Here is a 13,416-nt window from a genome sequence, read left to right as displayed (position 1 = left end):
GATGGCCGCCCCCCCGTGGCTGCCCGCCCTCCGGCCGGGAAGCGCGGAGGCCTTGCCCCTCTCAAAGATGGCCGCTGCCCGGCTCCTCCTCCTCCTCCTCCGCCCTTCCTCGGCAGCCGCGATGCCCGCGGGGTGGTGGGGTCGCTTTCGGGCCCCAGCGCGGCGCCTGCCCTTGCCGCGCCCCGAGGCCGCCCGGCGGGACTTTGCACCCTAGGCAGGGCCTTGCTGCGGGCGAGGGGTGGCGCCCGAGCGGGACTATGCTGGCCTTCGTCGCGAGGAGCATGGTGAGCGGAGGCTCCCCGGGTCGGGGGAGGGGGGGCGGCTTCTATCTCAGAGGGGGGAATGGGGCAGCACCCCAGAGATCTCCCGGGAATAATTGGCTTCCAGTCTGCCAGGGAAGGGATTTCTGCCTAGCTACAAGCCTGCTCTGGGTCACTGGGCTAAGAGTCATTTATTCATGGGAGCCATTTATTCAAGCCGCTTATTCATGGAAGGTTTTGCATTGGATTTGTCAATCTGTAGATGCACGTTTTCCCCATCCGAACCCTCAAAACTCTGCATGGGGGGGCTTATGGTTGAGTTTTGAGAATAGGGATAGGGAAAAAGTGCACCTAAAGAGTGGCAAATCCAAGGCAAAATAATGGCCTTCCATGAATAAATGGCCTTATGCACGGGAGGTTTTGCCTTGGAGTTGCTGCTCTCTAGGTGCACATTTCCCCCATCCGAACCCTCAAAACTCTGCATGGGGGGGCTTATGGTTGAGTTTGGAGAATAGGGATAGGGAAAAGGTGCGCCTAAAGAGTGGCAAATCCAATGCAAAACCTCCCACGAATAAATGGCCTTATGCACGGGAGGTTTTGCCTTGGATTTGCTGCTCTCTAGATGCACATTTTCCCCATCCGAACCCTCAAAACTCTGCATGGGGGGAGGCTTGTGGTTGAGTTTGGAGAATAGGGATGGGGGAAATGTGCACCTAAAGAGTGGCAAATCCAAGGCAAAACCTCCCATGAATAAATGACATGCACGGGAGGTTTTGCCTTGGATTTGCTGCTCTCTAGATGCACATTTCCCCCATCCGAACCCTCAAAACTCTGCAAGGGGGTTGGGGGCTTATGGTTGAGTTTGGAGAATAGGGATAGGGAAAAAGTGCACCTAAAGAGTGGCAAATCCAACGCAAAACCTTCCACGAATAAATGGCCTTATGCACGGGAGGTTTTTTGGATTTGCTGCTCTCTAGATGCACATTTTCCCCATCTGAATTCTCAAAACTCTGCATGGGGGAGGCTTATGGTTGAGTTTGGAGAATATGGGTAGGGAAAAAGTGCGCCTAAAGAGTGGCAAATATAAGGCAAAACCTTCCACGAATAAATGGCCTTATTCACGGGAGGTTTTGCCTTGGATTTGCTGCTCTCTAGATGCACATTTTCCCCATCTGGACGAACCTCTCTTCCCCAGTGGAACCGGGACGCGGGGATTTCCGCCCATTGGGGCCCCTGAGTCAGCAGCTGCAAAGAAACGGTGTTCTTGACCCCGATCTTGGGTCCCCCTCTCCCCCGCGACCCCCTGTTTTGCTGCAGCATTGCTTGCAACGCCCAGATCCGCCTTGGGCTGGCCCTCCTGGGGGTTGGCGTCGGCTTGCTTGTGGCCCGATCGTGTGAAACTGCCCTCCTCCCTTGCACCATCCTGCACGTCTCAACCCCGGACGGGGAAGGAGGGGGTGGTGCTGCTCGCAGCCCAAGGGGGCCAGAGAAGGAGGCGGGCTTGGGGGGCCGGTTTTGGCCCAGGGCTGGTTAGTTGGCGGTGCTGCGCTCCAATGGTGAGTAGACGGAGAAGGGATTGGGGGGAATCGCAGGTTTGTTGTGAACAGTAAGCCACAGAGAGAGATATAATTCCAGGCGTGCAAAATGAAGGGCATCCCTGTTGGCCTGCTGCAGAAAAATAAATAAGCAGGAGCCTGGTGGCAATGGAAAGACTGTGTGCCGTCAAGTGCCAGCCGACTTATGGCAACCCCCTTGTGGGGTTTTCATGGCAAGAGGCTAACAGAGGTGGTTTGCCAGGGCCTTCCTCTGCACAGCAACCCTGCAATTCCTGGGTGGTCTCCCATCCAAATACTAACCAGGGCTGACCCTGCTTCGCTTCTGAGATCGGACGAGATCAGGCTAGCCTGGGCCAAGACTAACCAAATGTTATTCTGGCGCAAACGTTTGTGGACGAGGATGCTTAGGAGGGGATCCTCCAAAAGAAACGCAGTTGATTTGTGTACCAGACTTGAAACAAATGGACAGCATGGTTGTGGGACCCTGAAATGTAGGAAGTCCAGGGCAACGGTTCTCTGTATTTTTCCTGAGTTAGATTGGAATTGTACATACCGACCATCCCCAAATGAACGCCTGTTATGGGTGGGGAGTCCCGGAGTTTGCAAACTGCATAGTGGGGGATCTACTTATAGCATCTGAAGAAGTGGATTCTAGTCGACAAAACCTTATGCTGGAATAAAGGGTTAGTATTTGAGATTCCACAAGTCTCCTGTTTATACACCCACACAGCTGGAAGTAAGTCTATATTCATCTTGCAATGAGGGTAGGTGAAATTATTTTTTTCAATCTGGTGCCAATAAACACAATTATAAGAAGCATTGGGGGTTATCCTGGTTTTAAAAGAACTTTGAATTTCATACATGTTCAAACTTGTGCTTCTAATCTCTTAAAACTGAAAGTTGCTGGTGTTTGGAACTTAGGTGCAAGAGAGAACTAGGAGAGAAGTAACTGAATTTTGAGGCAAACTGTTTCTATGGGACAAAATGTCCTTTATCGGATCTATTAAATTATCATAGACACTAGGGTCTAGGATATGCCGTCCAGTATCTTGCCAGGCTCTTTTACAAGTCCACGCAGGTGATCTTGTACTCTTGTTTTAATCCGTCCTTGAACTCTGCATTTTTTTTTTCAGTACTCAAGTTATGAGTACCAGGCTGGGCCCCCAATGGGAAACATGGGGGTGGGCAGACAACTTGGAAATGCTTTGTGAACTCTTCCCTCCCCAGTTTCTATTGGCTCTCAAAGGTTTCAACAAGCCGGTTTCCCAATCTTTTTCTCCCCCTACCCCTTAAGCACTTTCACGCACACTGGATACTGCACTTTTAATCTGCTTTCAATGAACTTTGCAACAGAATTTTACTGTGTGGAATGGCCAAATCTTCTTGCAAATAATCGCTGAAGAGCATTGAAAGGGCATTATTCAGTTTGTGTGAAAGCACCGATTGACAAAATAATATATATTTTTCCTCATTGACAATGTAGAAACCCCTGGGTAGGTGGCCTGCCTTTTTTATGCCTGGGAAGCTGCCACTTTGTTAAATGTAGTGATTTCTGTCATTGCTGTATGAATATAGAAACATAAGAAGTAGCCTTATACGGAGTCATATCATTGGTCTGTGTAGCTCAGAACTGTCTTCTCTGACTGGCGGAGAGAGGCCTTCCTCCGCAACCCCTGTGTCCTGTCCTTAAAACTGGAGATGCCAGGGATTGAACCTGGGACCTTGGGCATGAGAAGCTGTTGCTGTACCAAACGACAAGGGCATTTATGGTTCATCTCACAGCAAAGCACTAGTACGCCGTCTGGTTACAGCTAGATCCTCTGTTTGGTGGGAGTTGCTTCCCGCTGAGTGTGCATTGAGCTGCGGCCTTGACCTTCGCGGAAGTGGTTTTCCACCATCTCCCTGGGTGCGTCCAAATGGAGTCAGATGGAAATCGGTCTCTCTTCCTCTAAGCAGATGTAATTTTGCAGTGCAAGAGGAGCAAGAGGAATGCGAGTTACATGGCCCGAAGTTTGGGATTAGCCTATTGCAGAGGTTCCCAAACTGTGCTCCGTGGAACACTTGGTGCTCCGCGAAACATCTCCTAGCGCTCCGTGAAGAGATTGGAAAGAAAAATACGACTGTCATTCGGTTTAGTATATGGGTGCTAGGTGAAAATGAGTGCTCCGTGACGAAGTTCTCTCCTGAAAAGTGCTCCATGACTCAGAAAGTTTGGGAACCTCTGGACTATTGCATAAGGCTTAACTCTCTTGCAAATCAGTATGTTGGCATTGTAACATCAACGGGGCAGTGTGGGTGTGGTGTGTGTGTTTAGGGAGTGTGTAAGTTTCAAAATGGTAAAGGTGGTTTTTTTAAATCAGTTTCATAAATTGGCCTTTTTTCCCTTAGTGCCTTCAATAGTGTTTACAGCGGTGGTTTAAATGAAAGTCTACTTAATGGGAAAGGAGAATGAGAAAGTTTTGTGGGGGGTAAGAACAGTGAGGGAAAGATGCTGAAAGATGGGTGTTGGGGGCACATACTTAAGAACTTGGTTGCTGGGGGAATAAGGATCAAGTGGGTTCTGCTAAAGGCCATGTGGGTGACCCTGAGCCGGTGGTTGCTTACTCGACCTACCCTACCTTGAAGGGCTGTTCTGTGGATGCAGGGGAGGAAGGGAGAACCACGTGTGCTCTCCTGAGCTCCTTGGTGGAAAAGTGGGATAAAAATGTCATATAAAAATAATAAGGGAAAGGGGAGGGGAAAATTAGGAAAAGATAAAGAATGATGTACAATACATTCACAATTTCTTCTTTTCCCCCCTTCCTTGGCACCCAGAATATGTTGAGGCAAACTCACTAATACATTAAAAACTGCCTATTAAAATGATATCGGATGTTTTCGACATTTCTTGTCCTGTCTTCTTTTCTTCTCTTCATTTCATCTCTTCTTAATGCACAAACTCAATTATAAGCCAAGCCTATCCTGAGAACAGTGTTTCAGGCCACCTGTCTTTGGCTCTGAACTTTTGGAAGGATTTCTGCATGTCACTGCCCCTGCGAAGCGCTCAGGGATCTCGGAGTGTTCTCTTGGATCCTGGCAGGACCTCAACCACAGTTCAGCACAAGTGGCCTCATGCATGCTGATTGAAGCAAACCTGCCTTTCTCCCGGATAGGGTTGCCAACCTCCAGGTAGTAGCTGGCAATCTCCCGCTATTATGTCTGATCTCCAGGTGACAGAGATCAGTTCACCGGGAGAAAATGGCCACTTTGGAAGGTGGACTGTATGGCATTATACCCTGTTGAAGTCTCTCCCTCCCCAAACCCCACCCCACAGCACTTTCCACCACCACCACCCTCCAGGGAGACCTTTCAGTCAGTTTTCTTTTCCCCTCCACATTCTGGCAAATCATTAACATGGATAAATGTGCAGATCCCAAGATTTCTGTTCTTTTGTGTATAAAGCTTGCAATTTCCAGAACCACACAAAAACCAGTTTTGCTTCACCAACCTATTTTAAACACTAATCTGTGATATTTTCTGACTCAAAATGACATACATCTAAGCCTAAGAGGTTACCATACTTCAATAGTTGTGAGCTCTTTTGCATTTCCATCACAAAACTGAACTCTGATGGATTTACTGTTGCCAAATAATATATTCATATGTGCGGGGTGTAGTCGATACTCTTCTTTATTTGTGTGTTAAGTGCCGTCAAGTTGCTTCCAACTTATGGTGACTATGAATTAATCACGTCCAAAACTTCCTATCATTTAACTGCCTTGCTCAGATCTGGCAAACTGAAGGATGTGGACAGCAAGGGGTAGCGGTTAAGAGGGGCAGACTCTAATATGGAGAACTGGGTTTGATTCCCCACTCCTCCACATGAGCGACGGACTCTAATCTGGTGAACCGGGTCGGTTTCCCCGCTCCTCCACATGAAGCCTGCAGGGTGACCTTGGGCTAAGCACAGCTCTCTTAGAGCTCTCTCAGCCTCACCTACCTCACAAGGTGTCTGTTGTGGGGAGAGGAAGGGAAGGTGATTGTAAGCCAGTTTGAGACTCCTTAAAGGTAGAGAAAGTGGGGGTATAAAAACCAAACCTCTTCACCATCGTCATCAACTTCCTCTCTTGTAGTAAAGTGGTTGCCCTCCTCCCCATGCCAGTAAGGAAAACCAGGCTACCATTAGATCAGGTAATAGGGTTACCAGGTCCCTCTTTGCCACCAACTGGAGGTTTTTGGGGCGGAGCCTGATGAGGGTGGGGTTTGGGGAGGGGAGGGACTTCAATGCCATAGAGTCCAATTGGCCAAGCGGCTGTTTTCTCCAGGTCAGCTGATTTCTATCGGCTGGAGATCAGTTGTAATAGTGGGACATCTCCAGCTACTACCTGGAGGTTGGCAACCCTACCAGGTAGTGGTCTCTCCATCCTCAGGGGTCCCAAGGTATGCAAAAAAAAAAAGTTTGTAAATCAACAACAACAAAAAATACCTCCAAAATGGCCAGGGGAGGACTGAGTATGCTCCAGGAGTCAGGGAATGTGGAGAGCAACTGAGAGCCAGTTAAACCGACAGGCAAGGCTCAGACCAAAAGTGAGCACTGACGTGGACACATTCATGCAAGCGCAGTCTATCAGCAGCTATTAACCCTGGCTCCTTGTTGAAACCACCATATTCAAAGGCAGTGTATACCTGATTATTCCAGTAGAAAAAAAGCTAGAGTCCAGTAGCACCTTAAAGACCAACAAAATTTCTGGTAGGGTATGAGCTTTCGTGAGTCACAGCAGAAATTTTGTTAGTCTTGAAGGTGCTACTGGCCTCTTGCTCTTTTCCACTGCTACAGACAGGCATGGCCACCCATCACGATCTTATTATTCCAGTTACTGTGGGAGGGAGACAGAAAGCCGGGGAGAACTATGGCTGTGACTAAAGGTCAAAGCCCAGACAAGGTAGTGCACTTCAGGGAATGTTGGGGGTCTTGATCTAAAAGTTGTTAAAGGAAGCATTGCGTAAAACAGTACATATTAACCAGCCAAGTGATGAAGTAAATTTTAACACACTTCTGGTCCTGTTTGGAAAGATTCAAGGACAGGCTGATAGCCTTCTCACTAATTAGCAAGGCAGTACACGTGACCCATAGTAAATGATCATCCGGAAAACATTAGCTAACATGGATGTTACGAACTCCAGCCCCAGATCAGTCCTCTGAGAGTGTTCTGATTTTTGTGGTTGCTTTGGGTGTGTTTAAAGAATTGCCACCGCCCACCCTTCTGCAAAGACTTTCTTGCAGCTGTCTAATTGATTATTCTTTTTTGAACCCCAGCATGTAAAAACCATCCCATGTAAAAAAAACCATGAACATCCGATCCGGGCCTTACTCTGCCCTAGACGCAGCCAGTTTAGGGTGTTTATGTAAAATGTTGATTAATTAGAAATGTTGTGTTGGAGGAGAGTTTTCTGGATATGATGGGGCCATCAAAAAGACAAATAAGTGGGTTCTAGATGAGATCAAGCCTGAAGTCTCCCTAGATGCTAAAATGACCAAACTGAAGCTATTGTGCTTTGATCGCATCATGAGAAAACAAGGTTCACAGGAGAGTTTGAGGGAGGGGAGGGGCCTCAGCAGGGTATAATGCCTTAGAGTCCATTTTCTCCTGGGGAAGTGCCTCTCCATAGCCTGGAGATGAGTTGTAATTCCGGGAGATCTCCAGGCCCCAGCTGGAGGAGGGCCAACCTAGTCTTACACGTGTGTTTTGCAACTCACAGGCCAGGCCATCGACTTTGGTGAAACCGGTGGCTTTGAGAAAGCTTCCGGGCCGATACCTCGCCCACCAAGAAGGCCTGCCTGCCCTTCCGGTGCCGCCGCTCCAGCAGACCTTGGATCGTTACCTGTTGGCGTTGCAGCCCATCATCAGCGAAGAAGAACTGAACCACACCAGGCAGCTGGTGGAGGACTTTCGGAAGCAGGGCGGCGTCGGAGAACGGCTGCAGAAGGGGCTGGAGAGGAGGGCTCGGAAACATGAGAACTGGGTAGGTGGCCGACTCGGGTCCTGTCGGAGGTCAGGACAATAAAGGGTGGCTCGGGCCTCATTCCCACATGCAAGCGGTAGAATGAGCTGCGCTGCTTCAAGCTTAGGGTTGCCAGGTCCCTCTTCGCCACCAGCGGGAGGTTTTTGGGGCGGGGCCTGAGGAGGGCGGGGTTTGGGGAGGGGAGGGACTTCAATGCCATAGAGTCCAATTGTCAAAGCAGCCGTTTTCTCCAGGTGAACAGATCTCTATCGGCTGGAGATCGATTGAAATACCAGGAGATCTCCAGCTAGTACCTGGAGGTTACAATAATGAGGAACACCTGTGCCAAAGTTAACGTAGTTGAAGAAAATGGTAGCACGAGGGCTCAAGAGTATAACACCACACTGGGTAAAAAATGCAAAATAATGATGCAAACAATGAACATGCAAACTATACAAAAAATCATATAAGCACTTCTGAATGTGTAGACAATATTTATAGGCATAAAGTCAACAAGCATAATGATAAATGAAATGAAATGAAAAGCATTACATCATGCAGTAGAGCAAGCAAATCTGTGGCACAAATTAGTGCTCTAGACTAAATACAATCCACAACGAGTACAGGAATATCCAGTCCAAAACATAAGGTCAAACATCAATAGTCCAGAAGTAAGAGATAAGAAAATCCAAGAAGTGCAGCCAAGGAACCAAGATAAAAGGAGAACGCGTGGCTAGTCGTAAATCACGTTTCAAGGCTTTCTTCAGCTCCAACGTTGTTAGCATTAATCAGCCCGTAGGCTAAAAGGAGGGTTCAAATGACCGTCAGCTAGGGAATGCGTCTATGTGGAATTCAAAAGCGCATGTATCCGCTCACATGAGGATACATGCGCTTTTGAATTCCACATAGACGCATTCCCTAGCTGACGGTCATTTGAACCCTCCTTTTAGCCTACGGGCTGATTAATGCTAACAACGTTGGAGCTGAAGAAAGCCTTGAAACGTGATTTACGACTAGCCACGCGTTCTCCTTTTATCTTGGTTCCTTGGCTGCACTTCTTGGATTTTCTTATCTCTTACTTCTGGACTATTGATGTTTGACCTTATGTTTTGGACTGGATATTCCTGTACTCGTTGTGGATTGTATTTAGTCTAGAGCACTAATTTGTGCCACAGATTTGCTTGCTCTACTGCATGATGTAATGCTTTTCATTTCATTTCATTTATCATTATGCTTGTTGACTTTATGCCTATAAATATTGTCTACACATTCAGAAGTGCTTATATGATTTTTTGTATAGTTTGCATGTTCATTGTTTGCATCATTATTTTGCATTTTTTACCCAGTGTGGTGTTATACTCTTGAGCCCTCGTGCTACCAGTACCTGGAGGTTGGCAACCCTAAGCTGCTCATGGAGAGTGATGTTTTGGTACTGGAATGGTCCTTTGTGGTGTTGTTGTTGTGTTGTTTTTATTGTTGTTCTGAAACCACTCTCTGAAAATAGAAAATCGGCAAAGAAAGGCGTAGAGCAGGGGTGTCGAGCTCAATTGTGACGAGGGCCAGATATGACATCAATGTCACTCGGCCAGGCCAGGCCAGGCCTCGCCAACCTAGACTGAGAGGGGGTTGTGGCTGCCTCGGCTGTCTCGTGGGCTGGGTCTCTAGGGGCCAGATCCAGCCCACGGGCCTTGTGTTCGACACCCCTGGCATAGAGCCTTTTGTCCTATTTCTGTTTGGAAGGAGCATTTTGTGCAAAAGGAGCATGCAAAGCTGAAATCTACCACGTGTAGTCTCAAGTGGTGCTGAACGTTGTACTCTCTTGTTTTCCAGCATATGTGAACTAGACCTACAATTGCATAACCATAACCAACTTTTGACCTGGGGGTCCCTTAATGTACCAGTCCTGGAGAACCCGCTTGTGTTCCCTGCCCTTCCCAGCCGGCAATGGTGTGACCGTGGCCCTCCTTCACGCTGACCTGAGCCTACTAACTCCGTCCCTCTTGTCTTCCCAGCTCTCGGACTGGTGGCTGAAAACGGCATACCTGGAGTATCGTCTCCCTGTGGTGGTGCATTCTAGTCCTGGCGTAGTACTGCCCAAGCAAGATTTTCAGGATCGGCAAGGGCAGCTGAGGTAATCGTGGCCTCGTTGGCTGTTGTTAGAATACCAGCTTTCCAATTTTTTAGCCTCCTTGATAAATTTGAAGATCTGTTTTCACTATTTGCATGTTTGGCTATCAGTCTTACAGTATGCAGCCGGCATGTGTTTTCGCTCCCCGGCAAGTTTCAAATTGAAGCTTGGAAACTGTGAATGTAGATGCCTTTTTCTTTCTGCTCTTGTATTTTTTTTTCTTTTTTCCCCCAACGAGAATCAAAAGGTAGCCGCCATAATGGTTTTCAAGCTTTAATTTGGGGTCACATTGGAGAGTGAAAGCCCATGCCGATATCTGTCATCTGTCTGTCTTCTGCTACATTTCTGTCATCGGTAGACAGTAGGTTTTGTACAGTTATTCTTCATTTTAAGAGCATTTTGAGGCTTCTTCTCGCCTCCCCTTTTTAATTTTGGCACTCTGTGTCAATTTTATTCATTTAGGCCATGTGTATGCCTCCTTTCCACCTTGAAAAATGTGCTTGAGGCAGCCTGCATATTAATAAAAATGTGAACTTCACAGGAACATTCAAGACACATTGGTAGACATGCACAATTCTGCAAATTTCATCTTGAGAAGACTTCAGGGTTAGGAGCCAACCTTGGGAGAAGCAGTTTGGTGTCAGATTTGGATCTGTAAGACCCAGGTTCAAATCCTATTCTGCCAGGGAGCTCGCTTGGTGACCTTTTAAAAATAAATTTATCCTGCTCATCTCATATCCTGCTTCCCTCTTCCACTCTGTCCTCACAATAACAATCCTGTGAGGTAAGTTTAAGCTAAAGGAATAGGACAGGCCAAAGATCACCTGGCAACCTTCCATGGCAGAAGAGGTGGTTTGAGCCTGGTTGTCCCACGTCCTGATCTAATACTCTAACCCCGTGTTGGCGAACCTATGGCACGCGTGCCAAGTCCGGAACTCCGAGCCCTCTCTGTGGGCACGCGCAGGGGCGGCGGGGGCTTTGAAGGGAGCGTGGAACCGTTCAAAGCCCTTCCCCTTCCCTGGACTCCCCCCCCCCTTGCCGAGCTGGGAGGAAACATCAGTATTCAGGTTAAGTTGCTGTGTTGGCACTTTGCAATAAATAAGTGGGTTTTGGGTTGCAGTTTGGGCACTCGGTCTGTAAAAGGTTCGCCATCACTGCTCTAACCGCTGTGCAATACTGTCTCAACCTAACCTACCTCACAAGGCTGTTAACAGGAAAGGGAGAAATATGGACACTGCCCTGAGCTATGGGAGGAAAGGAGGTGTAAAAATGCACCAGATAGAGAAATAGAACTTAGCAATAATAGCAATAAGGGACCAAGTTTAAGTGAAATACAATTAAAACGCCCTTGTGGACACGCCCTTCAGTTGGCTTCCTGGGTGGTGCACCCTTTATCGCTCTTCAGATGACCTTTGTCCCAGACTTAGACTAATCTTTGCCACTGTTGGTAAAAGGCAGGCTCTGACCTTTGTACAGGATCCCCTTTTCGTCGTCTCGTGTCTGTTGCCTTTCATCTGTTCTCCAGCTGGGTTAAAAATACCAGCCAATCCAAGGAAAGATCAAGCATGCCACAGAACAGAAAGAATCTCTCCTCTTCTGAGCAGTGCACCATCTCAGGCTGGCTGGCGAGAGTTCAGGGCTGAGCCCCTGGACCCATTTGGATGCCAAGGCCAAATCCCCCAACAAGCAAAGCCAGAAATTGGACAGGGCTGCCGTCTCTGATCAGGCAGCAAGCCAATGTATGTTTACTTAGGAGCAAGCCCCATTGAATAGAGTAGGACTTAACTTCTCAATAAATATGCACAGTATTTATTCTCAATAAATATCCACTACAGTTTGGTTTGGAAGCTGGTATTGTGTGTGGGATGTAATTATGTTTGAAATAAATTAAAATTTTAGTTGATTAAAGGCGGGGGGACCTTTTTAATGAGTGAGGTTGAGAATCAAGGGTATCCATTAACTTTGCTGGGTGTTTGGAGTGTGGTGTGTTGCTGTAACAGGGAATGAAAGAGGAAAGTATTAAATTATTTTAATGTTTTCAAGGAGGGGCAGTGGCCCTGTGTAGGAAACTATCTTTCCAGGTTCAGTCCCAGGCCTCAGCATTTAAACAATTCCTGATAATTGGTGTTGGGAAGGGCCTTTCTCTGCCCGAGACCCCAGAGAGCTGTTGCCAGTCAGGGTAGACAAATGAGCTAGAGGGACCAATGTCCCTCCACATAATAAGGCAGATGGATGTATTTAAAAATTCCTTCCAGCCACAAATTGTGGCCATTCCTTTTTGTTGTTGTTAAGGAAGAAAGATTGCTTTGGTATCCCCCCAAAACACTGATGTTCAGGTTTTGAAAATGTACAAGTACAGTAAATTTGAAGTAATGATGAGACATTTCTATGCCTAGCTGTCAAACAGTGGCACACACCTTCCTTCTGTGTTTTGAGCACAGATTACTATCCCAGTTTAGTGCTCTGCAGTTTGGGTTCCGTCCCACGTGTGAATGTGATAGCCTCTGATTAAGAGTGTCTAAGATCTGGGAGAACCAGGTTCATTCTGCCATGGAGGCTCACTGGGTGATCTTGGGCCAGCCGTTCTCTCTCAGCCTACCCTACCTCACACAAGGCTGTTGTTGTGAAGACAGAATAGAGGAAGGGAGGACAATGTTGTAAGCCACTTTGGAATCCTATTGGGAAGAAAAGCAGGGTATAAATAATAAAATTAAAAATAAATACTAAATAAAATAAGAACTTCAGCCATTTGCCTGCATTTCATTCATCCTTTCCCCCCCATTAATCCATTAATTTATTTGTGCTCACAGACCAATTGGTCATAAGCAAATATAGGGGGGGAAATGCATAATTGTAAATAATATAGTTACATTATGAGAATGCCCATAGACAGGAATTTTGCTGCTGCAAGAGTGACATGCGGGTCAACATCAGCTAACAATTTAGCTACAATCTCCACATCTGGAGCTGGGGTCCATTTTTGAAAGTGCGTTATGATCCACTTATCTCAAGCAGTAACATATTTGTTACAATCAATAAAGAAATGCCAAATTTTATCTAGTTTTTTAGATTTACAATTGCAAAGCCTCTCAAGGGAAGGGACCTCTTCAAACCTGCCAAATAGTTCTAATGGTAGCACATTTAATCTTGCTTTAGAAAAGAAAATTCAGAATTTAGGGACTGTTAGGAGCCTACAATATGCAGGTGAAGTCCTTGGGATTGAAAGTCCTAAATAATACAGGGAGCAAACTCTCCGTACTCTGCAGCAGATGCTCCATTTGTCAAAATGCAGCAAACTAGATTTGATCAATTTACATACAGAGGTATATTCTCTTTGCTTAAGAGACTCCAGAAGAAAACCCGGTTTCTGTAACTTACTATCAACCAACTCTGCCCAGGTTCTTCAAAAACCATCGCTAGCAAAATGATTCAGAGAACACCATTCCAGTGTGGTGTAGTGGTGGTTTGGAGCGATGGACTCTAATCTGGA

The 13,416-nt window shown here is 46.9% G+C and overlaps 1 protein-coding gene across 1 annotated transcript in view; it reads left to right on the top strand.

Annotated features, from left to right (window-relative positions):
• The first annotated feature begins 201 nt into the window (after positions 1 to 201).
• Positions 202 to 13,416, top strand: part of CRAT (carnitine O-acetyltransferase) — a 37,279-nt gene continuing 24,064 nt past the window's right edge. The window contains exons 1-3 of the mRNA XM_056860608.1: positions 202 to 284; positions 7,556 to 7,819; positions 9,811 to 9,929. Coding sequence (XP_056716586.1) covers positions 258 to 284; positions 7,556 to 7,819; positions 9,811 to 9,929 — 410 coding nt within the window. The 5' untranslated portion in view covers positions 202 to 257. The remainder of the gene's footprint in view (positions 285 to 7,555; positions 7,820 to 9,810; positions 9,930 to 13,416) is intronic.

Source organism: Euleptes europaea, chromosome 14, assembly GCF_029931775.1.
Source record: "Euleptes europaea isolate rEulEur1 chromosome 14, rEulEur1.hap1, whole genome shotgun sequence".
In the NCBI taxonomy this organism is placed as follows: Eukaryota; Metazoa; Chordata; class Lepidosauria; order Squamata; family Sphaerodactylidae; genus Euleptes; species Euleptes europaea.
Note: the sequence above shows the minus strand (reverse complement) of the source record. Positions and strands in the feature narration are given on the sequence as shown.